This window comes from Sorex fumeus, unplaced genomic scaffold (assembly GCF_029834395.1).
Source record: "Sorex fumeus unplaced genomic scaffold, SorFum_2.1 ptg000034l, whole genome shotgun sequence".
Lineage (NCBI taxonomy): Eukaryota > Metazoa > Chordata > Mammalia > Eulipotyphla > Soricidae > Sorex > Sorex fumeus.
This window is the reverse complement of record NW_026606091.1, coordinates 7,324,139-7,349,199: the sequence shown is the minus strand read 5'-3', so window position 1 is coordinate 7,349,199 and position 25,061 is coordinate 7,324,139. Positions and strand designations below refer to the sequence as shown.

Below are 25,061 nucleotides of genomic sequence, written 5' to 3'. Positions count from 1 at the left end.
TTACACTCTGTCAGTGATGTCAAAACAAAAGCTGGCTATGACTAGAAAAGCAGGGCTCTCACCTGCCAATAAACTGCCCTTGATCACTTACAAGAGGGGCGCCTCCCAGTAGACTATCTGTGTATTAAAAAAAATACTTGAAAGGGAAGAAAAAGTATCACACAGGTCACAGCAGCAGTCTCAATAGACCCCTCAGGGATTTCAACTCGTCTTGGTCTTGTCATCCTCTATGCAGCTTTCCACTCGGCCCAGAAAATGTCGATAGGAAAATGTTTGAGGGGCCTCTGGTGGAAATTTTTTCATTCTTTCTGCATTGACAGGATGCCAAATCAATATTTACTTCCCACTAACAAGCAGCTCGAGGTCTCAGTAGAAAATATTGTAGAGAATGCGGGAAGACACAGTAATAAACAGCTGTCTGGCTGTGAGGAAAACATGAATTGACTGGAAACAGGTCCATAGTAAAAGGTCACTGAAACCCATGAACTCCTCAGGTGTCCATATCAACTACTAACTTTAAAGACACATAATAAAGAATCTCTTTTCCTAAGAGGGCTGAGAGAATGAATCCTTTTCAGTCTAGCAAGTATAGAGGTTGACTCAATAATTTAATTAATGCATTTGCTAAGACTCATGTTGGCTCTATCCCAAGGCATTTGTTGCACTTGTTCAGTACAGAAGTACAAATAGAGGGTTAACTTTACTGTCTACCTATTGGAATACTTCTTTAGCTCACAGAAGTAAATAACCAGTAAGTGTTTCAAAAAGTTATACGACTGGCTTGACTATATGGTTTGCAATTTTCATCTGGAAGTTTTCTAAATGAAGTAGAAAAATGAAATACCTGTCCTTCAAGAAGCTTCTGAATGTAGAATAGCCATTCCTTGTCATTTTCAGCATCTATCCTTGACTTTTCCATTTCCTAATGGAAGAAAATATCAACAGTGGTGTAAAATGTCCCTGTCACTGTCCTCCCGTTGTTCATCGATTTGCTCGAGCGGGCCCAGTAACATTGTGAGACTTGTTACTGTGTTTGGCATATCGAATACATCACAGGTAGCTTGCCAGGCTTTGCTGTGCAGGCGAGACACTCTCAGTAGCTTGCTGGGCTCTCTGAGAGGGGCAGAGAAATTGAACTCGGGTCGGCTGTGTCGACTGCATGCAAGGCAAATGCCTTACCCACTGTGCTATCACTCCAGCCTATTGTAAAATGTACTTATATAAATTTGATCATACTATTATCCTGAATCTAGAAGATACTGGTAGATTGTCATTCAAAAAAGAGTAACCTCTTCTCTCAAAGTACAGAATATTAAAATCCATGTTCTTTAATTTTTATTTATAAATATTACAAGAAGATAAAGCTATATTGCAATATTTCACAATGTAATTTAGAAGTATTTTTTTGCCTTCCAAACAGCTCAAGACAGGAAGTAGAGGTGAAAACAGTGGAAATAAGATGTATCTGCATAAGAGAATCAATAGGATAATACAAAATGTACTATTTTAAAAATCTGGTTTATCAATAAATAAGAAGAAACTTCAACAACTACAAACTGGATAGAATAATCTTGTATTTAAAGTTATCAATATCTTGATCAGAGGCAATGGACATTCCAACTTAAAGAGGTGTGAGTCATTAAATATTTCCAACCTATGAGTTATCAACACAAAATAAGAAAAATTATAAATGTGTAGTTTGTTATTCACTTAAAATCATGATTCAGTTACAATCACGGTTTCTTTTACAAGAAAGTGGACTCTTCAAAAATGGAATGATTTGGAAACTAACATTTGTTGAAATTTACTGCATGTCAGTCTAGGTACATGTATTTTTTTTTTTAAATGTATTTAATGGAGTTCAGTGTACTTACAGAAAACTAATCAGGTGGCTAGGGCTCTGTGTTCACAGGTCTACACTCTTTAGATCTCTGAAATAAACTCAGTGGAAATAAACTCTGTTCTACAATTACATCTAACATATATCAAAGCACCCTGATCATTCTCAGAGCAGTATGTGTCACTTAAGTCATATTAGCAACATGACTGGAAGTTCCACTGGAGGTTGCATGGTATGTGGATCATAGTCTTTGTGCTCTGTTTCAGAGCTTCTCTGCCCAAAGACAGTCATTTCTTCAGAGAGATGTCATATAATATTTTGGACTAGAGATCTTTTACTAAGACATACACTGAAAAGGAACAGTTTTTCTAATTTGTTCTTTTAGAGAAGATATATATTTCTTTCCTAGTTTGTAAGGCCAGAGAAACCATCTTTATGTGTGTACAGGATGGTGGCTTTGTCTTCCAGAATATGTATTTGTATTTATGTATAGAGGTATGAACGTACATATAAAGAATATAGCTAGGTGTGCTTATTTAACAAGTCATAGGCAACAATGGAAACCAATCTTGAATTTCAATTAGTCATCAAACAATATATTTTGTTTTTATTTTTTGAAGTAAAGAAATTTTGTTAAAAGAAAGAGGAAAAAAATGTGCTCATGAGAGAACTCAGGTTTTTCCTGAGATGAAAGAGCCTTGTGAATTAACAGGAAAGAATTACATACCTCAAGTTAGGATGCGGGATATTGTAGAGTAGAATGTATGTAACTAATGTATTTTAATTAGATGCTCATGTATCATATCACTCCTGTCAGAGATATTATTGCCCACGTGCCTATATTCAATACAGAATTTGGTAATGTTCTTGCAATAAAAAGACCAGAATTTGGTAGAAAGTTATCTTATGTGGCATATGAGATAAAAATAGGAAACTGATCATTCACTCTCTTATTTACTAATAGGATAAAAATAATCTCTGCAGGATATGTCTGATCTTTTTTGAAAGTTCTTGGTAGTGTAAAAACACTTTTCATACTTACAATATGCTCTACTCCAGAAATTCTTTCAGAACTTGGTGGGGAGGGTAGAGGATATTTTCATACAAATATGTTAGTCCACATTATTTATTCATGAAGTAAATACTTATTGGGAGCTACCATTAGTTCTTTAATATTTTCAGAAAGCAATACATATGATATTGATTTGTTAAAGTTCTGGATTTATTCATAGACCAGGATTAAGTATCCTCCACAGGTTTAAACGTCAATTACTATGCCAAAAAAGCTATGCTCTCCCTGGGAGATACTGAAATGATACAAAAATCTACACCAAAATATGCATTAATTAATTCTGACAGGAGAATTATACTCAATTTAAAACAATAAATATTTTTTTTATAATTAAAATTTTCACTATAAAAATCTAACATGCTTATTATATTTTATTAATTAAAAAAAGCATCCTCAAGTGGTGACTCAGTTTAACTTACTGTTTAAACTAAAAAATAGTAGGATTACAGTATATATGATTAGCCAAATTAAATAAAATATAAAAAGCAAGAGGGGATAAAAGACTTGAATAAACAGCAATTCTAATGTTAAAAATAATGCACAGGCTTATTTTTATATTACATAGTTAAATTACTCAAGGTTTTTGAGTAATATACATTACTTCAGTTGTACATTCATATTTTTCTATTTTATTTTTTAAAATTTATTTTATTTTTTCCATTTACTTATTTTTTAATTGAATCTCAGTGATATGCACATTTACAAAGTTGTTCACGAATGGATTTCAGTCATATAATGTTCTAACATCCATTCCTTTATCCATATTTTTTATTCATTAAGATTATCTTAAAGATTAATATAATTTTTTTAAAAAACAAAAATTTGAGTTTAAACTCAATGGATGAAAGATACTTTTTGATAAATATTTAAATGCTCTTACCATTTCATCTTCTGTGTCCAATATTTCCTCTAAATCTGACCTTGAAATATTCAAGATAGAAGCTGCCAAGGTCTGGGCTTTATGGGTTGCGATTTTATAAGCATCTCTTTTTTTCTGCTTTTTTTTAAGCTCCTTGATATTTCGCCTTATTTCATAGACATCATTTTGTAACTCCTTGACTAAGGCCTGCAACAATGAAAAAGAACAAAGAAATCATAAATAATAATTAAGTATTCATAACATAACATAAAATTGTTGAACATACTAGCAAATCATTCTTATTAGGACTACTCCATTATTTAATTTGAAACATAATATAGAACAAGGCAGAGTCTCCTGCCCCCTCACCTGGCTATCCTCACTGGGGCCCCTCGAAGGATAGCTCTCTACAATGCTTTCTATAGTGACTGAACAGACTAAATACCTAGAAACTAAACAATATACTGCTAAATAAAAAATTGGGACAAAGAGTACATCAAAGAATAAATAAAAAGAATCCTTAAGACAGATGAGAAAGAAGACACCAACTACCAGAATTTATGGAATACACCAAAAGCACTTTTGAGCAGAAAATGTATAGCTATTCAACCCACACCAGGAAGAAAGGGCTCAAATCAATTACCTAACCAAAATGCTAGAGAAACTTGAAAAAGAACAACAAATGAATCTCAAAGCAAGTAGTAGGTAGGATATAGTAAAAATTAGCATAGAAATCAATGATAGAGAGCATAAGAAAACAATGAAAGCAGGAATTGTTTCTTTGAAAGAGTTAACAAGATTGACAAGTCCTTGGCTAGACTAAGCAAAGAATAGAAAAAAACACACAAAGAAAATCAGTAATATAGGGGAGAAACCAGAGCAGACACCTCAGAAATACAGAAAATCTTGGGAGATTATAGGAATCCAGGAATTTATCCATATCTTCTAGGTTCTCTTCTTTCGTGGCATACAGACTCTCAAAGTAGTCTCTGATGATTTTTTGAATTTCATTGGTTTCTGTTGTGATGTCCCCTTTTTCATTTCTGATTTAGTTTATGCTAGGGGGAAAGGCAGCTCAGATTGAGAAGGGAGCACCAAATAAAGGGTGTTGGGAGGATCCTCCCAGGATGAGAGATGCATGCTAAAAGTAGACTATAGACCGGACATGATTGTCACTCAATGCCTCTTTTGCAAACCACAGCACCCAAAAGGAGAGAGAAAACAAAAGGGAATGCCCTGCCACAAGGGGTGGGATAGGATAGGGGTGATGGGGAGGTGGTTGGAGGGATATTGGGAGCACTGGAGGTGGAGAATGGGCACTGGTGGAGGGATGGGTACTCAATCATTGTATGACTGAAACCCAAGCACAAAAAATTGTAAGTCTACAACTGTATACCTCATGGTGTTTCACTAATAAAAATTTAAAAAAAAGAAATACAGAAAATCATTATGGCACTATATACAATTTTATGCCACAAAATTGAGAATCTAAAGAAAATAAACAAATTCTTAGAATTACACAAATTTCAAGATTAAACCAATAGGAATAAAAAAACCTGAATAGTCCAACCTCAAATAAAGAAATTGAGACAGTAATTAAAAATTTCCCCAAGAACAAAAGCCCAGACATAAAACTCACTAGTGAGTTTTATCAAAACTTCAATGAGCACTTAGTGTCTTACTCTTCAAAACTCCAAAATGTTGAGGAAACATGAATCTTGCATAATACTTCTATGAAGCCACTTTCACAATAATACCTAAAACAGACACTATTAATAAAGAAAATTATAAACCAATGTCTTGATGATCATCAAGGTAAATATCCTCACCAAAATCCAAGCAAGTTAAATCCAGCAATATATCAAGAGGATTGTACACCATTATCAAATGGAGTTCATGCATGGATGCAAGGATGGTTCGATATATCCAAATCAATTAATGTAATACACCATACCAGCAACAATAAAAAACCCCAATGCTCATATCAATAAATGCAGAGAAGACGCTTGACAAGATTAAACACCCATTAATGATAAAGCCATCCCAAAAATGGGAATAGAAAGAACTTATCTTAAGATAGTAATGGCCATCTACTACAAATCCAAGCCAATATCATACTCAATGGTGAAAAACTGAAAACCCTTGCCTAGAGATCAAGCACAAGCCAAGGATGTCCATGGTCACCATGGAAGTTTTCACCACAGCAATCAGACAAAAAAGAAAAGATATCATAAGGGAAATTAATAATCTCTGGTCATAATATGATCTTATATATTAAACAATTTAAAAAATCACCAAAATATGCTGAAATTAATAAATTCAGTAAATTTAAATATTAACAATTTTCAAAAACTGCCCAAATCATTGTATAAAACTTAGTTTCACTCTATGTACTATCAGCAAAACATCTGAAAAGATGAAGCTTTTATAATAGCCCCCAAACAAGAAAACCTTGTAAATAAATGAGGCCAATGAAGTGAAAAATCTATTCACCAAACACTGTTAACACTGATGAAAAAACTGAAAACAATAAATGAAAAGATACTTTGTACTCATGAACTGCAATAATTAATACTGTTAAAATGTTTATATTACTCAATCCATTTGATACTCAACAAAATGTCTATCAAAATACCACTGGTGGTTTTCATAGAAAAGTATTAAAATTTAAATAGAGCCACAAACAATTCTAATGACCTAAAGCAATCCCGAGAAAGAAGAATAAGTCTTTAGGCAACAGACTTTATGATATGAAACTACACATCAGTCAATCTACATATAAACTTAACAACAAAAAAACATATGATCCAATTTGAAAATGGACAACCACCTGAATAGTTTCCTAAAGAACATATATATATATATATGTGTGTGTATATATAAATATATACACGTACATATATATATAATCTACACAAAATAACTTGTTTAACTTCATCAATCCTCAGGTAAATACCAATCATAACCAGAACAAAAACACTCATACCTGTTAGAGTACTTTTGTATAGAAGAGAAAAAATATTAAAAATTTGGGGGAATATATGGGGGGCGAAGAACTCTTGTATATTGATGAACATGTAAAGCGCTGAAAACAGCATAGAGAATCCTCAAACAATTAAAACTGGAATTATCAAAAGAATCAGCAGTCCTACATCTGAGTATATGTTCAAAGAAAAGAAACCAGGGTCTCTAAGTGATATCTACACTACAGATTCTTCGCAACATTGTTCACAAGAGCTAAGACACACAAACAATCTATAACAATCTATAAGTTCATCTACGTATGAATGGATAAAAAAATTGGCAGGGTAGAAGAGACAGTAAGTGGGTGGGGAGGGTGAATGCTAGCAAGCAAAAGTAAGCCCTGAGCAAAGCCAGGTGTGGACCAAAGCTAATATATATATATATATATATATATGAATAAAAAGAAAAATTGGCCATTTTTTTTTTGCTACATACAAAATGGAGAGCATTTGGTCATGGGGAAAAATCCCACTGTTTGTTATAACCTGGACAAATCTTTAATAAGATTTGTCCAGGTTATAACAAACAGTGGGATTTTTAGCATTATGCTAAATGAAGTCAGTCAAGGTAGAGAAAGTCAAATATAGCTCTATTTCACTTTCATGTAGAATCTCAAAAAGTCAGATTCAGAGAAAAAAAAGGTAAAATAGTATTTACAGATGGGCTAAGATGGGAGAAATGAAACGATATTAAAGTAGTACAAAGGGGCCGGAGAAACAGTATAGCAAGTAAGGTGCTTGCCTCCCATGTGACCAACCGGGTTTGATTCCCCAGAATCCCATGTGGATCCCTGAATACCAACAGGAGTGATTCCGCAGTGCAGAGCCAAGAGTAAGCCCACAGAACTATCCATGTAATCCCTCCCCCCACACAAAAGGAGTACAAACATCCAATCATAAGAGAAATAATTTTAAGTATCTAATGTCAAAAAGCAAGTACATACACATTAATTATAAAGTGACTAAAGCTTCCAGTTCAAATGTTGTTCTTTCTTTTTGGGAGGGAGGGTATACCCAACACTATTCCTAGTAGTACTATAAGGAACCATTCATAGTACCTAACTGAAGATTTAACTATGGTCAAGTGCACTTAGGTCAAGCTCTTTTGTCATCTACATTACTTCCATAGCTATTGTTATCTAACTAATATGTGTATTATAGCTAGCAAAAACTGAGAAGATGGAATTTGGTATATGACTCTTACATATAAGTGCTTTAATATGGCTATATCAGGGCTCATTTAAATTGTGCAAAGATTTATAGAAATTTACCTTGTGTGGAGTGATAGTTATGAGCTGGAGTGATAGCACAATGGTAGGGCGTTTGCCTTGCGCGCAGCCAGTCTGGCTGAGCTGAGTTCGATTCCTCTGCCCCTCTCGGAGAGCCTGGCAAGCTATCCGTGACGTATTCAATATGCCAAACACAGTAACAAGAAGTCTCACAATGGAGACGTTACTGGGCCTGGTCTAGCAAATTGATGAACAATGGGAAGACAGTGTTTATTTGTTCAGTGTTTTAGTTATCAAGAAAATTCAAAGCCTCATTTTTTCCACATACGTCCAGTCTGGACAACCAAATCACTTGATTTTACCTGAGTACAAAATCCCATATTTATGACCAGATCTAAAACATATGGCTAGATCTCATCTTTTCTATTATCTGGCAGTGCCCTATGAATAAATGAAAAGACAAAATGGAACACAGATTGCACAACAGGGATCAGAACAGACATTATTATTATTGATAGTGCTTATGATATTTATTAAGTATTCTGTATACTTGATAATAATAATAATAATCTCTGTATGGAAGGAGTGCTGTTTATCATGTTTCATCTAGGAATGAACTATGTACATTCTTTAACTATGCTCATTAAGATGTGGAGAGGAAACCTATATTATTCCTTTGGATTTTGGTCCACAGCCAATGGTGCTCTGGGCTTATGCCTGGCTTTATGCTAAGGAATAATTTTTGGTGGTCAAAACAGGATTAGTCGTGTCAAAGTGTCTTAAACCTTGTACTATTTAACTGACTCAGAAAACTTTTCCTTCACAGTGTTTTCAATCTGAGCAATGACTAGATTGGTACAATAATTTTTTAAAAAAATATTTTTATTGAATCACTGTGAGATACACCTTCAAAGCTTTCATGTTTGAGTCTCAATCATACAATGGTCTAACATCTATCCCTCCACCAGTGCACATTTTCTACCACCAATGTCCCCGGTATCCCACCCCCAGTCCATCCCTCCCCTTGCCTCTATGGCAATTTCTCCCATACTTTCTACTTTTGGGCATTATGATTTGCAATACAGATACTGAAAGGCTATCACGTTCGGTCCTTTATCTACTTTCAGCACATATATCCCATCCCAAATGATCCCTCCAAGCATCATTGACTTAGTGATCCCTTCTCTGTTTCAGCTGCCTTTTCCCCCAGCTCATGATGCAGGCTTCCAATCATGGAGCAATATTCCTGCCCTTATCTCTATTGTCCTTGGGTGTCAGTCTCATATTATGCTATTTTATATTCCACAAATGAGTGCAATCATTGTATGTCTGTCCCTCTCCTGACTCATTTCACTGAGCATGATACTCTCCATGACCATCCACTTATAAGCAAATTTCATGACTTCATCTTTCCTAACAGCTGCATAGTATTCTATTGTGTCGATGTACCAAAGTCTCTTTAACCAGTCGTCTGTTCTTGGGCACTCAGATTGCTTCCAGATTCTGGCTATTGGTACAGTTTCCTGAAGCAGATATAATTTCTTAAGAACTTAATGAGCACTGTCATGTGCCAGTTTTTGGAAACAATCAATGACAATATCCCTGTCAACAAATTACTATATTCTGTTTTAAACACACACACAAACACAAACCTGAAATTCTCACCATGATCATATTACCATGACCATATTCCCATGACCACCACCACCACCACCACCACCGCCACCACTAGCTGACAAGTAGCACTTCCAAATACTGGGCAATATCTCAAGCTTTGTCTATGGTAACTTATTAAAATCTCACCTAAGGTATGTTATATTATTATAATCATAGTATTTTTTCAAAAATTTTTATTAGTGAAACACCATGAGGTACATCTGTAGGCTTTTTGTGCTTGAGTTTCAATTATACAGTGATCGAGTACCCATCCTTCTACCAGTGCCCATTTTCCACCACCACTTATCCCAGTATACCACCCACCCTCCAATCCTCCCTCCCACCCTGCCTCTGTGGCAGGGCATTCCCTTTTGTTCTCTCTCTCCTTTTGGGTGCTGTGGTTTGCAAAAGAGACATTGAGTGGAAATTATGTTCGGTCTATAGTCTACTTTCATCATGCATCTCCCATCCTGGGAGGATCCTCCCAACATCCTTTATTTGGTGCTCCCTTCTCTATCTGAACTGCCTTTCCTCCTAGCATATTTAGCTGGCCTCCAAGCAATGGAGTGAACCTCTTGGTACTTATCTTGGCTATTCCTGGATGTTAGTCTCCATTTTGTTACTTTATGTTCCCCAGATGAATGCAATATAATCATAGTCTTAATGGAAAAAATGTGGCCCAAAAATTATCATTTGTCTGAAAAAATACAGTAGTAAATGGGCATTGTAGGGTTCTTTCCTCTTTATGACAGATAAAGAAGGAACTCATGAAAGAGAAAGATATTAAGCTCAATGTAAAGATGTCGAGCAAAGAGCTAAGAGGAAGGAGATGTCAAGAGAAGGAAAACACAGCAAAGTCTAGAACAAGCACATCAGGATGAAAGTTGAAAAGGAATGGATAATATATATTAAGCAAGACAGGATCGTATTATGGACAGTCTTTTTTTTTTAATTTTATTGAATCACCTTGAGATAGTTACAACTTTTCATGTCTGGGTTACAATCACACAATGATCAAACACCCATCCCTCCACCAGTGCACATTCCCCACCACCAATATCCCTGGTATACACCCCCTTTCCCACCCTCCCCCTGCCTCCATGGCAGACATTATTCCCCATAATCTCTCTCTACTTTTGGGAATTATGGTTTGCAATACAGACACCGAGAGGTCATCATGTTTGGTCCTTTATCTACTTTCTGCACACATCTCCCATCCCAAACAATTCCTCCAGCTATCATTTTCTTAGTGATCCCTTCTCTATTCCAGCTGCATTCTCCTGTTTGCTCATGAGTCAGGCTTCCAGCTATGGAGCAATCTACCTGTCCTATGTATCTACTATCCTTAGGTGTCAGCTGATGTTATGTTGTTTTACACTCCACAAATGTGTGCAGTCCTTCTATGTCTGTCCCTCTCTTTCTTACTCATTTCACTTAGCATGATACTCTCCATGTCTATCCATTTATAAGCAAAGTTCATGACTTCATCTCTCCTGACAGCTGCATAGTATTCCATTGTGTAGATGTATCAAAGTTGCTTTAACCAGTTTTAGGGCACTTGGGTTGTTTCCAGATTTTGGCTATTGTGAACAGTGCTGCAATGAACATATAAGTATGGATGTCACTGCATAAAAGTCATATCAAAGTGGATTAAAGACCTCAATATCAGACATGAATCCATAAGGTACACAGAGGAAAATGTAGGCAGAACTCTCCACGGTATTGAAGCTAAAAGCATCTTTAAGGATGAAACAGCACTGACCATGCAAGTGGAAGCAAACATAAACAAATGGGACTACATCAAACTAAGAAGCTTCTGCACTTCAAAAGAAACAGTGACCAAAATACAGAAAGAGCCCACAGAATGGGAAAGAATATTTACCCAATACCCATCTGATAAGGGATTAATATCCAGGATATACAAGAATTGTACAAGGAAAAAACCTCCAACCCCATCAGAATTTGGGGAGAAGGAATGAATAGAAGTTTCCTCAAAGAAGAAATACAAATGGCCAAAAGGCACATGAAAAAATGCTCCACATCACTAGCCATCAAGGAGCCCCTATAAGCCTGGGTAACAGTCTGGAACTTAAAGAAGCCTGAAGGCAAAAAGGCTTGGGCGTCACTTTTTAAAAGACCCAATCTCAGGAGCCCTGAAAACCATTGAGATGAAGGGAGAGATGGTTAAACCCTCGGGGGGGGGGGGGGGAGGGGGGGAAAGGCTCTACCTCTGGAACCAAATTCACTCTAAGAATATCAAAAGATCATCCAAAGCTCTCAACTCACCCACTTGGCAACCTTTGTGGGGAGAATTTGTTTAAACTATATATAAACCGTCGTGTCAGAGGAAAGGGTGTGCATTTGCTGTATATCCACTTGAAATGTGTACTTTTTTTCTTTAGGGCACATTTTTTTCCATGCTGAGGAAATGGCATTCATACACATTCCTGCCTAGGATGTGTACTTTGTTTTTTCCACTCTGGAAAAGCCTGTATTCTTTCTTGAACAGGTATCTCTCCAGTATTTTTTTACTTCTGGAATTATCTTAACTATTCTCTTCCTCCTGAAATTCTTTTATGTGAGGGAAGGAGAGGAACCTGGAAAGTCTAGGTAGGATCTAGGGTTGACTTTCCTTTCCTACAATGAGCAATTCCTTGCTCCAGCCGTGCTCCATCTGAGAAATGGGGTGTGAAGAAACATTTTCCATACCAGGCAGAACATGTAGAAGCCAGATGAGGCTTAAGGACTGCCTCTTGAGGCGGATAAATAGTAAGGTCTGATATTAAGGTGTTTTTGCTCTTATTTTTTTAAAATAAAAGTCAAAGAACTAAATTAAAATTTCACATTCTCAACTTAATTTGATAATTTTAGTGATCATTATTGCAGACTGACTCTTTACAAGGTACTATGCCATACATTGTGGAGCTAGGAAATAGAGCGTTATGCTTGAGGCTAAGGAATTTATAACCTATTTAGTGGCAACAAAGTCATTTGTTAACTACAGGATGGAAAACTAAAAGGTCTGGGACAGAGATATAAACAACTCACAGTGGGATTAAAGTATCAGATTCCTGGCAGTCAGTGTGTGGTATTCCTGAAACCAGGGATGTTCCTCTTCCATTTTTCCAGAAGAGTTAAGAGGAAACCACCTCACTGTATGAGACAAAATCTAAAAGCTCCTTATAATGACCTTCAAATAATGTTTTAGTTCTGTGTCTGTCCCTCCCCATTACTCTCAGAGTTCCTGCATCCTTGTGCAAGCAAATTTCTAAGCGTCTACAGGCTTTCAGCCTTCTGATAATTTCTAGATGATACACACTTGGCACAAGATGAGAATGCTATTCAGGTCTCCCAAAGAAGAATAGAAAGAGCTATGCTTGGAATATCACGTTTCACTCAAATGAGAGAAAGAATCCGGAGTTCTGACATCTGTCGACGATCAAGAATCAGGGACGCTGTCTCATTTGCCAAGGTGTCGAAAATCAGATGGGCTGGTCACGTAATGAGATTTAAAGATGACCGCTGGACTAGAGCTGTTACCGACTGGATTCCACGGGATGTCAAAAGACCGCGTGCCCGCCCACCTACCAGATGGTCAGACTTCTTCGTCAAGATCATGAAGGATCGGTTTGAGGCCCTTCATGTTCCCGGAGCGAACAGATGCCATTGGGCTACACTAGCACGCGACAGGGACAAATGGAGACGTTACTGGCGCCCACTCGAGCAAATCGACGACTAATGGGAAGTTAAGTGATTAAGTGATTAAGTGACACACTTGGCAGGTGATTTGGTTGTTTATTTTTGTTCTATTAAGTTATTTTTTCATTGCTTTATCCATCTCATGTATTGCTCTATAGCTTGTGGACTGGAGTTCAGATATTTTCTAAATTCAATTAGCTTGAATTAGCAAGATACTTGTTTTCCTCTTGGTTTAAATTTCAAGAGGAAAGTGGAAATGTCTAAATTCTTTTATCTTAAAATGTATTTTGATAAGCAATTAATAGAATTAACATTAACAAATTGAGAAAAGAATGCTTGGCCAGAGAGATAGTAAAGGGGGTAAGGCACATGCCTTGCATTCCCCCAACCTCTAGTTTTAATTTCAGGTACCGTGTATGAACGTAAAACCATCAGGAGTCACTCTTGAGCAGAGTCAGGAATATCCTTTGAGCACCATGGTGTATGATCCAAATTCTCTCCCATACCACCAGCTCCCCCAAAGAGAAAAATATGTTAATGAGAAAGCATCAAGTTTCAAACCCAAGCTATAAAAATAAATCATTTACCGAGAAAAATTTAAAAACAGGGGTTGGAAGGAAACGCTATCAATTTAGGAAAGCAGAAAGAAACCTCACAGTATTCCCCCAAATCATCTAAAGTTGGCAGCTGATTCAGGTTAATGTAAAGTGCAAGATAAATAAATCACAAATAATCCAAACCTTTACAAATATGGTGAATTCTTCCACTTTATCATTGGCTAACATCAATTTCTTCTGAGTGCCTTCTAGAACTTGCTCACTCTGCAACGCTAATTCTTTAAGATGCTTAGTGGCTGCTGTTTCAAGTTCTGATACTGTTGATTCAGTCTCATTTACTTTTGCTACTAGAAAATTAAGCTTGATATCCTGCAAAAGACAAGTAATCACAGAATAAAAATATTTTTCATTAGCAGATTTGGAAGAGTTAGTCATACTCACCAAAGTAAAGGTTTCATTTAATCTCTCCATATATGTTTTCATTTTTATTTGAGTAATCAATGTATGGCGTGCAAATGGGAGAAAATATTTGCATGCCATACATCTGTCAAAGGGCTAATATACAAGTGCTAAAATACTTACAAATGGGAAGGAGATAAACAGACACTTTCCCAAAGAAAACATATAGATGTCTAACATGAAAAAAAAGTACTGATCATCACTTATTATCAGGGAAATGTGAGTCAAAACAATGACATAGCACCACTCAGCAATGAGAATGCCCTGTGTCAAAAAGGCCTGAAACAACAACTGGAGGCAGAGATATGGCGAAAAAAAAAAAGAAAAACGAACAAACAAAAAAACCCTCATTCATTGTTTTGGGGACTGAAATAGAACTATCAGATGATTCAGTTATTCCATTCAGTGGTATCTATCCCAAGAATACAGAATCACTGTATTACTGTCATCCAGCTGTTCATCAATTTCCTTGAGCAGTCACCAGTAACGTCTCCATTTGTCCTAGCCCTGAGACTTTAGCAAGTTCCACATTGGAGGCTCTTTCAGGGTCAGGGGAATGAGACCCATCATTGTTACTGGATTTTTGCATATCAAATATGCCACGGGGAGCTTGCCAGACTCTGCCATGCGGGCAGGATATTCTTGGTAGCCTGCCAGGTTCTCCGAGTGCAAGAACTAGACAGTAAGCTTGAACTAAGAATAGTCCCTACCTACTATCCAGGGAAGAATACAGAATCACTAGAGTAAAAAGGTATAAGCAAACCTAATATAGTTTTTGTTGTTCGTGGGCCATGGCTAGTGGTGCTCAGTGTCTACTTCTGTTCTGTGCTCAGGAATGGGATTGCCTCCAGTGGTACTTGGGATACCATGTGGTATTTGTCAGGCATAGGTCTAGGGTCATAAGGAGAGTAGCTCAGTGCTTATACTACCTTTCTAGTATTGCATGTGACCAACATCAATTAGAATGCTGGCATCCGTATGACCCCTGAGTTAAGCAGGACTGATAACTGAATGCAGTACCAGCAGAAATATCCAAGCACAGCACAATATTGTACAAAACAAACAAACAGAAAGAAAATAAATGAAGAAAATATTTTGTCTTTGACTGGAACTAGAGCTTGTCATATTAATCAAAGTAAGTCAGAAGAAAAAAAGATACATACCAATGACATCACTCATATGCAGAAAATAGGGAAACATAGCAAGGGAATAGACAATGGCAAATGAAAATAAATCCTTGAACTCTGAGCACATACATGAAACTACCAAGAAGTATGGGATGCAGATCGATGGTAAGGGTCCTACAGACAGTGATTAGAAGAATATTGGTATGTTGGTGGTGAGTATATTGTGGTAACATTGTACCTAAAATAGGAACATTCAAACTCATAATATAAACTTGATCACTTGATCACTTGACATCCAGTTACTCATCGATTTGCTTGAGCGGGTGCCAATAATGTCTCCATTCACCCGTTGCGTGCCAGTGTAGCCCAATGGCGTCTGCTAGTTCTAGTGGAGTTGACCTCCACTACCTCCGCTACCCAGCTACCGCCACACTCCAGGATGCTTTCCGGACCATAAGACATTTGATACCCATCTTCCAGGATTGCTGCACCATATTTGATAGGGCTCAAATATAGTTTGAATCATGGGAATACCTACAAGGGCAATTAGAGGCCATCCCAAAAGTCTCTATCCCTCTTGCAGGGCTTGGCAAGCTACCGAGAATATCCCGCCCACACGGTAGAGCCTGGCAAGCTATTCGTGGCGTATTCGATATGCCAAAGCAGTAAATACAATGGGTCTCATTCCCCTGACCCTGAAGGAGCCACCAATACGGCAGCGTTGAGAAGAATGTAAATATAAATTATCATTACCTAAATAAGAAAAAAAATATTTTGAAGCATGTATTTTCACATACTTATCAAAATTCAATTTTCAATAAGTCATAAATTATTAAAAAATATGGAAGCTAATTTGAACCAAAAGTTTACATGTAACAAAAGGCAATGTTTAATTAGTTTATAAATCCACGCAGATCTAAAAAAATTATATATACTATTCTTTTTTTTTTTTTTAGTTTTTTGGTATACCCAGCTGTGTTGTGAGCTTTCTCCTGGCTCTGTGCTCAGAGATCTCTGATATGCAGTCCTAGGGAGCAAGCCAGGGTCAGCTATGTGCAAGGCAAGAACTTAAATTTCTATATCATCTCTCTGGCTCTTCAACATGATACCTACTATAAATGCCAGCCCTTAATACATTTTCATGTATTAGCAATGGTCAACACCAACAAAATGTGCTTTTCCAGTGCAGAATTACCTTAAAGTTAAAGAAATTCTTAGTGTTTCAGAGAGGGATACATTTTTAAAAATATGTCATCTAAAATATTAAGGTAGTGTACTTAAGTGTCTGGAAGACAAACAACATTAAAAGTTATAATGTTGGGACTAAAGAGACAGTACAGGGATTAAATCACATACCTTGCATGCAGCTGACTCTGGCTTGATCATGGCACTACATGCTCTCCCAAGCATCACTGGGTGCAACCCTGTGATGGTCTGGAGCCACCGAACGCAGCTGAGCGTGTTCCTGGAGAACCTGGAGAACTACTGGGGTGACCTGGGTAATCCCCAGAACCATATAGCCGAGTAGCCCTGCATTCTAGGTTTTCATACTGAACAGTTGACCCAGTTGGAAGAGAATCCACTGAGAATGGCCAGGTTGGGCCATGGGCCTCCTGAGCAACCACCAGGTACCTGCCATACTTCCACCCATAACAAAATCATTGTTTTATCTTTTTCTAACCATATTTCTAAGTGAAAGTGAACATACCTTTTTTTCTAATTCTTCTTTAGTTTTCTGATACATCTGTTCATACTGTGATTTTTCTTTAACAGCAACACTAAGTCTTTGTTTTAATGAATCAATTGATACCTTCTTGTTGAAACATTCTTCAGTTAAAGTCTTCGCCTACAATAAAAACTTAAGGTAAGATTTTTAGCAAAGTCATTCTGATAATTTATTGTATTTTTTTGATACCAAATGAATGCACAAACAAATCTGATTTCATCTATTTTCCTCACAAATATTACCAAATTTTGATTTTAAGAGTCATAGAGTTCTTTGAATCAACCACAAATGTTTGTGGGGCAGAGGGTAGGTAAGATAGAGAAGAGATCAGTAAGAGAATAATAGCTGGAAATGATCATGCTGGACAAGAATTGAGTGTTAAAAGTAGGTAAAGAGATATTCGTAATAATTATTCAGTATCAATATTGCAAACCACAATGTCCAAAAGAGGAGGGGGAGAGAGAGAGACAGACAGACAGACAGAGAGAGAGAGGGAGAGAGAGAGAGAGGAAAAGCATGAGCCATAGAGGCAGGCTGGGAGTGGGGCATGAGGGGTGATGAGAGGGAACCTGGGAACACTGGTGCTGGGAAATGTACAATGGTGGAGGGAATACTGTATGACTGAAGCTTAATCATGAACAGCTTTGTAAGGGTCTATCTCCTAGTGATTCAATAAAAAAAAAGTTAAAATAACAACAAAAAGAGAGAAACACACTTTCATTGGTAGTTAAAAAAAATACTGCAACAAATAGTTTGAATAGTGCTATATGTATTCATGGGTCATCTTAGGTATAGTCTCCACCAAACAATATTAATGTTAGCTACATTTCTCTAAATTCTCAATTTAAAATTTTTGTGTGTGTGTGAAAATAAAAGCACTGGGCAATGCTTTTATTTTATCCCTGGCTCTGAGCCCTCTACATTTAGGGGACAATATGAGGAGCCAGGGATCAAACCCGAGTTGGCTGTATTCAAGGCCTGAAATTAAGATTTCTTAAGCAAATAAGGTTATTTCAATTCTTTTTCGGGGGGAGGGGTCACACCCAGAGATGCTCAGGGGTTACTCCTGGCTCATGCACTCAGGAATTACTCCTGGTGGTGCTTGGGGGACCATATGGGATGCCGGGGATCAAACCTGCGTCTGCCGCATGCAAGGGAAACGCTGTATCTGCTGTAGTATCACTCCGGCCCTATTTCAACTCTTCAATAGGCAAAGTTAAGAATGGCATTCAGTTATATTCTCCAATAAAAGTGTAATGTGTACTTTCATGGTAAAATTAAATAATTTTAAAGTATAGCTTTCTGTTAAATACCATTATATCAAGGAACAACAGGTTTTTTTTTTCTTCAGCTTAAAATAGTCTAAGTCTGGAATTACTAGGTTTGAAAAACAAGCAAAATTCACCGGCCAGGAATGTGGTTCAAGCATTACTTTGTATGCAAAAAAGCCTAGAGTTCAATTCCCAGTAGTGAATACCCACCCCCAAATCTCTACACCTGAGGGTACCTGGTATGGCCCTCACAAAAATAAAACAGATAACAAAAATTAAAAAATATTGAGAAAATAAGAAGTATTTGTAAGTTATATAGTTGAAAGGAGAAGAGAGTAAGAAAATTCATTTGTGTTTGTTTCACTCAAAATATATATCTCCAAGAAAGAAAGTAAGAAAAATGCTCTCTTTGGAGTTGAGAACATCTAGTGAACTGCTTTGTGAATTGTACAAATAGCACTTTTTATTTTAAAACAAAAATAGCTTTTAGTCAGCAAATCACTGATTTTTATTTTAATTACAGTTATTTAAATTACAACTACTTTCTATAAAGTACACTGAATTAAGTGTCCATAAGGAAAAAAATCTTTTAAAAATGTGTAAGTACACAAATTAAAGAATTTTTGATACCCCTTGTTTACTATTTGTTTCATCAAAAATACATACTTGGTTCTATCACTATGAATTATATCTTAAAGGAAACAAAATTCTGAATATATTTTTTTTTCCTATTCGTGGAGCTGGGGGATCCTGAGTCTCAAACATGAAAGAAGCATATGCTCTAACACTGAATCACTCCTCCAGCTCCAGCTGTAATCATTTATGCCAGAATTATTAAATATCATAAAAATTAATCTTGACTAGCTTCTCCAGGCTGGAGTGAGAGCACAGCGGGTAGGGCGTTCGCCTTGCACGCAGCCGACCGGAGTTTGATTCCTCTGCCCCTCTCGGACAGCCCGGCAAGCTACCAAGAGTTCCGTGACGTGTTCGATATGCCAAACACAGTAACAAGAAGTCTCAAAATAGAGACGTTACTGGCCCGCTCAAGCAAACCGATGTACAATGGGAGGGCAGTGACAGTGACAGTGACTAGTTTCTCTTATATGCTTATAAATATAGTGCTGGCTATGTTGTTTATGGTATTTGAAGTTCTTAGTGGAAAAACAGTGCACTTTCAGAGCAAAAGATGTAGTTGACTAACAGGACATGCATCCCACGGACATCTTCTATACATTAAGATTGAATGTTTTGAGTTAAAGCAAATACCCCATGAGGGACTTCATTAAAAAAAAATGCAAATACCCCATGGGGGATAAAATTTCAGTTCAGTGAAGATAATGTTTGATACCTTCTTTTCCAGACTTTCTAACATTTCATTAGTACTCTCATTACTTTCCAAATGTATTTTCTGTCGAAATTTCAGGTCTTCTATCAAATGTCTTTTCATGGTTATATCTCTTTCCATTCGAGACATCCTTACAAGGAAAAAGAGTATTTTATCAAGAGTCATAGAAATATACTTAAGCAATGATGTTATTTGACATGTTAAATATTGTACTTATAATTAATTTTAAAATACAATCTATAGTAGAAAAATTTTAATATTAACAAAATAATTTAAAGACATGTAACATTGCTCTATTGACATTCTGAATACATGTAAATCTATATTCTATTTGTAACTTAGTAACTCTATAACAGCAAAATATATTAATGTGTACTAAAAATAATAGGGCTGGAGCGATAGCACAGGGGTAGGGTGTTTGCCTTGCGCGCTGCTGGCCTGGCCGAGCCAGGTTCGATACCTCTGCCCCTCTTGGAGAGCCAGGCAAGCTATCGAGAGTATCTCACCCAAACAGCAAAGCCTGGCAAGCTCCCTGTGGCATATTTGATATGCCAAACACAGTAACAACAAGTCTCACAATGGAGATGTTACTGGGCCCACTCGAGAAAATTGATGAACAATGGGAGGACAGTGCTACAGTGCTACTAAAAATAATAAATACATCTAAAAATAAAAAATATATGTATGTATATATAAACTTAAAACTATTGTACTTAAATTACACTAGTACATTGATGGGCTGGAGCACAGCGGGTAGGGCGTTTGCCTTGCAAGCGGCCAACATGGCTGACCCGAGTTCGATTCCTCCGCCCCTCTCGGAGAGCCCGGCAAGCTACCGAGAGTATCTCGCCCACACGGCAAAGCCTGGCAAGCTACCCGTGACGTATTCGATATGCCAAACACAGTAACAAGTCTCACAATGTTACTGGGCCCGCTCGAGCAAATCAGTGAACAATGGGAGGACAGTAACACTGACGGTACATTGATAAGAAAAAGCAAAGTAAAATATTGAGATCATCAAAAACTTTCATACTGGGACTGGAGAGATAATAGAGTGGCTAAGGTGCATGTCTGTCTTGCCTGAGCAATGCCAGGGTGATGCCTGAATACAGAGCAAGGAGTAAGACCTGAGCACCACTAGGTGTGACGACAAAACAAAACAAAACAGGAAAAAGAAAGTGTAACACTGATTGGAAATAATTATATAGCAAATAAATATCTTATGGAAAAACACTAAAATTAGGTATGGCATCTCTTAATCACTTGAGTTTGAACTGATATGTACTCTTTGCTTGATATTCTATCAAGTATAAATGGTAGCTGCAATAATTATGACTATTACTATTGCAATAATAAAATAATCATTGCTTGCACATGGTGAATCCTGGTATGTGCCAGACACTGTTTTGAATGCTGTACATATACATATGCACTTAATCCTCAAACAACATTTTGAGTACCAAAATATCAAGACACAGAGAGAGGAGTTAAATTCAAAGAATATTATTTTAGAGATCTTCCTGTTAAACAATGAGCAGGAGTGACTTTTAATCTAGGAATGAACTTCTAGAGTCTGATTTTTAAAAATTAACTTTTCTCTTTGTCTGTCCTCCCGTTGTTCATCGACTTGCTCGAGCAGGCCCAGTAACGTCTCCGTTATGAGACTTCTTGTTACTGTGTTTGGCATATTGAATACCCTCGGTAGCTTGCCAGCTGTCTGAGAGGGCGGAGGAATCGAACCTGGCTCGGCCGGGCTGGCTGTGTGCAAGGCAAACGCCCTACCGCTGCTATTTTATTACCTTTAAGTCAGCTTTACTTATAATTTTGTGCATAGTATAATGCATAGGACATAGTCTTAGATCTACCTATGTATCTAAATTATCAATAATACATTGGAATTCTATTTAAACAATTATATAGTGATAGGAATTACCACTTCTATTTCCAATATATTCAAGAGATATAGAAATGAACTTTGAGACAATAGAAAGAAGATTTTAAACTCCATTTTAAAATAATAAATACAACATACAAAAATTTATGTTTTGCTTCTTACTGTAAATGCAGGTAAGACTTTCATTTTAAATTCTATATGGAGGCCGAGGATATAATTCAGCATGTGAGCACAAGCCTCATATATATGCATGAGGTCCTGGATTTGATCCCAGGAGCCACAAAATACTAATGAACCAAAAATTGCTTAAAAAAATTCAATATAAGGGAACACCTACACATATCTTTGATCAAATATTAACACAATCTAAGGATTTCTGTTCATAATCTTTGAGATGATCAATTTATATTTATTCAAAATCTAACGTTTTGCCTCAGAAGGAAAACTAAACTTAAATAACCAGAAAAACTAATTAAAATAGTAAAAAATTTGTATGTCATACCATACAAGTAACATTTCTTACACTTAAGCTCACTTATGACTTAAAAAGTGAAAGTAAAGAAATCTGGAACGAAAATTTAAATTTTTAACATGGTTATTGTTTCTTGGCATGCAATGTATAACAGAGCTAAGTGCCACAAGGTGGCACCAAATACAATGAATAAAAATATGAAGAACATACTTTTCATGCATTTCTTTTATGTGTTCTTCTTTTGCTAGGAGTTCAAATTTCAGAGACTTCATATTTGATGACTGTTTAGTGAGTTCATTTGTTGCATTCTAAAATAAAAATAACACACTTAAAGGCGCTTTCTATTCTTGAAATAAGAAGTATAAAATGTCATTCTTATATAGTAGTTTCAGTATTTATGGTTATAATTAAAATGTCTTATTTTAACAGAAATAATATAGTATAACAAAATTTATATACAACATTATGAAATAATAAAGGAATGCATTCATATAACAACTGCCAAGTACATACCCAGATTTTATTTACAGATTCAAAGGCTTAAGAGATGAACTCAACCTCTCTAACAGAGGAGCAACTAAGCATTTGTGAGCATATTTAGTTTGGTATAGGTATTAGTCAGTCAATCCAGGATCAATTTTCAGTAATCTTATTAAGCTATTAAAGTTATTTAACAGAGGGACTGGAGGAGAGTTATACAGGGGTGATTAAGGCTTGCACGAAGCTGATCCTGGTTCAATCTTGGGCACTGGATATGATCTCCTGATCAACTTGAGGAGTAATCTCTTAGTGCAGATCCAGGAATATATTCAGCACTGGTATATGGGGCTCAAATTTGAAACAAAAAATTAGTTAAACAATAAAAATATTAAACACCATAAGGACTAAATAGTATTTGTCAAGCATTTAGAATCAACCTGGCAACAGATTATACATAAATAGCAATTTTATTTATTATTAGGCTGGTTGAATTGGGCATGAACTCCACCTTACTTTTTTTTTCATAAATTTATTTATTGAATCACCGTTGAGAGCAGTTACAAAGCTTTCGGGTTTAAGTCTTAGTCATACAATGAAGAAACACTAGACCCTTCACCAGCACCCATTTTCCACCACCCCAAACCCCAGTATACCCCCCTTCCCACACCCTCACCCTACCTGTGGGGCAGATGATTTCCACATTACTCTCTCTCTACTTTGATTACATTCAATACTTCGACACAAGACCCATCATTATTATTTGGGATTTTACCCCAACACTCAGATCTGCCAAAAAGGCTACAGTAGACCAATTTGTATCTATTGCTGGTTTTGAATAACATATGATGTTGCTCGGCTGCATTAGTGGCCATGTGCTTTTGGGATTCCAAAATTTTAACAATTAAATCTGGAGGTATTTCTGCCAAAACCTGCTGCGTTCCGAGATTTGTTCCTGAGTCTCTGGGATCATGGCTGTTAAGTAACTTGATCAGGAGCCAGGGAGGCCGTTCGTGGGCGGCGACCCGGAGTTTCACTAGGGCGGAGAGGAAAGGGCCGGCTCCACCCCCATCCCTTGAGGCCCTGCGTATCTCATCACTGCAGGCCCAAACCTGACTGTTCAATGGCCTCTGGAGGTAGGTGGCCACAGAGCCACCAGGGGAAACAGGCCAAGGCAAGAAACCTATTCCCACCTGGGGTGGCCCAGCTCCGGAAACCTACTGTATGGACCAGATGCATTTCCGCCAAAAGCTGCTGGGTTCCAAGATTTGCTTCTGAGTCTCTGAGATCATGGCCATTAAGCAGCTTGATTAGGAGCCAGAGAGGCCATTCGTGGGTGGGGCTCGAGGTCTCGTTGGGGCAGGGAGGAAAGGACCGGCTCCACCCCCATCCCGTGAGGCCCCGTGTGTCTTGTCACTGCGGGCCTAACCTGACTGTCCAATGGCCTCTGGAGGATGATGGTCACCGAGCCACCAGGAGGGAGCAGGTGGAGGGACAGCAACTTTTCCCCCCTGGAGTGGCCCAGCTCCGGTAACCTACTGTGTGGACCAGATGCATTTCCGCCAAAAGCTGCTGGGTTCCGATCTGTTTCTGAGTCTTTTGGACCATGGCCATTAAGCAGCTTGATCAGGAGCCAGAGAGGCCATTTGTGGGTGGGACTCGGGGGTCTCGTTGGGCAGGGAGGAAAGAGCTGGATCCACCCCCATCGCGTGAGGCCCCGCGTGTCTCATCACTGCGGGCCCAACCTGATTGTTCAATGACCTCTGGAGGGTGATGGTCACCAAGCCACCAGGAGGGAGCAGGTGGAAGGACAGCACCCTTTCCCCCTCTGGTGGCCTGGCACCTGTAACCTACTGTGGGAACCAGATGCATTTCTTCCAAAAGCCACTGGGTTCTGAGTTTTGTTTCTGAGTCTCTGGGATCACGGCCATTAAGCAGTTTGATCAGGAATCAGAGAGGCCTTGCCTCCAATTATATCACTGAGCCGGAGGTGGTTTGTGGGTGTGTCCCACATACCTAACTTTTGGCCATTTACTTTCTTGGTAAACTTGGCCCCAAGTTGTTGGGGTCTGGCCAAAGGTACAGCAGCAATTTTGGGGTATCTAGAAGTCTGAAGGTACCATCAGGCTGCTGATGCACTCGCCTCACAGGTACAGATTGACCTGCTGGCGGCACCATACCCCCTAAATAGCAATTTTAAAACTATAACCATTCATTATGAACTTACTAGAAAACTGGAAAAGAGGGTGTTTTCTTTTTGGTTTTGAACCACAATGGGTGGTGCTCAGGACTTACTCCTGGTTCTGAGTTCAGGATCACTCCTGGATGGACTCTAGGGAGTATATAGGGTGCTGG

The 25,061-nt window shown here is 37.6% G+C and overlaps 1 protein-coding gene across 3 annotated transcripts in view; it reads right to left on the bottom strand.

Annotated features, from left to right (window-relative positions):
• CNTLN (centlein) overlaps positions 1 to 25,061 on the bottom strand; it is a 277,449-nt gene that overhangs the window by 14,654 nt on the left and 237,734 nt on the right. For all 3 annotated transcript variants that reach the window (XM_056117337.1, XM_056117338.1, XM_056117339.1), the window contains exons 20-25: positions 22,440 to 22,537; positions 19,867 to 19,993; positions 17,230 to 17,367; positions 14,119 to 14,304; positions 3,793 to 3,978; positions 845 to 922 (exon numbers count right to left, since the gene is read on the bottom strand). In XM_056117337.1, the coding sequence (XP_055973312.1) occupies positions 845 to 922; positions 3,793 to 3,978; positions 14,119 to 14,304; positions 17,230 to 17,367; positions 19,867 to 19,993; positions 22,440 to 22,537 (813 nt within the window). The remainder of the gene's footprint in view (positions 1 to 844; positions 923 to 3,792; positions 3,979 to 14,118; positions 14,305 to 17,229; positions 17,368 to 19,866; positions 19,994 to 22,439; positions 22,538 to 25,061) is intronic.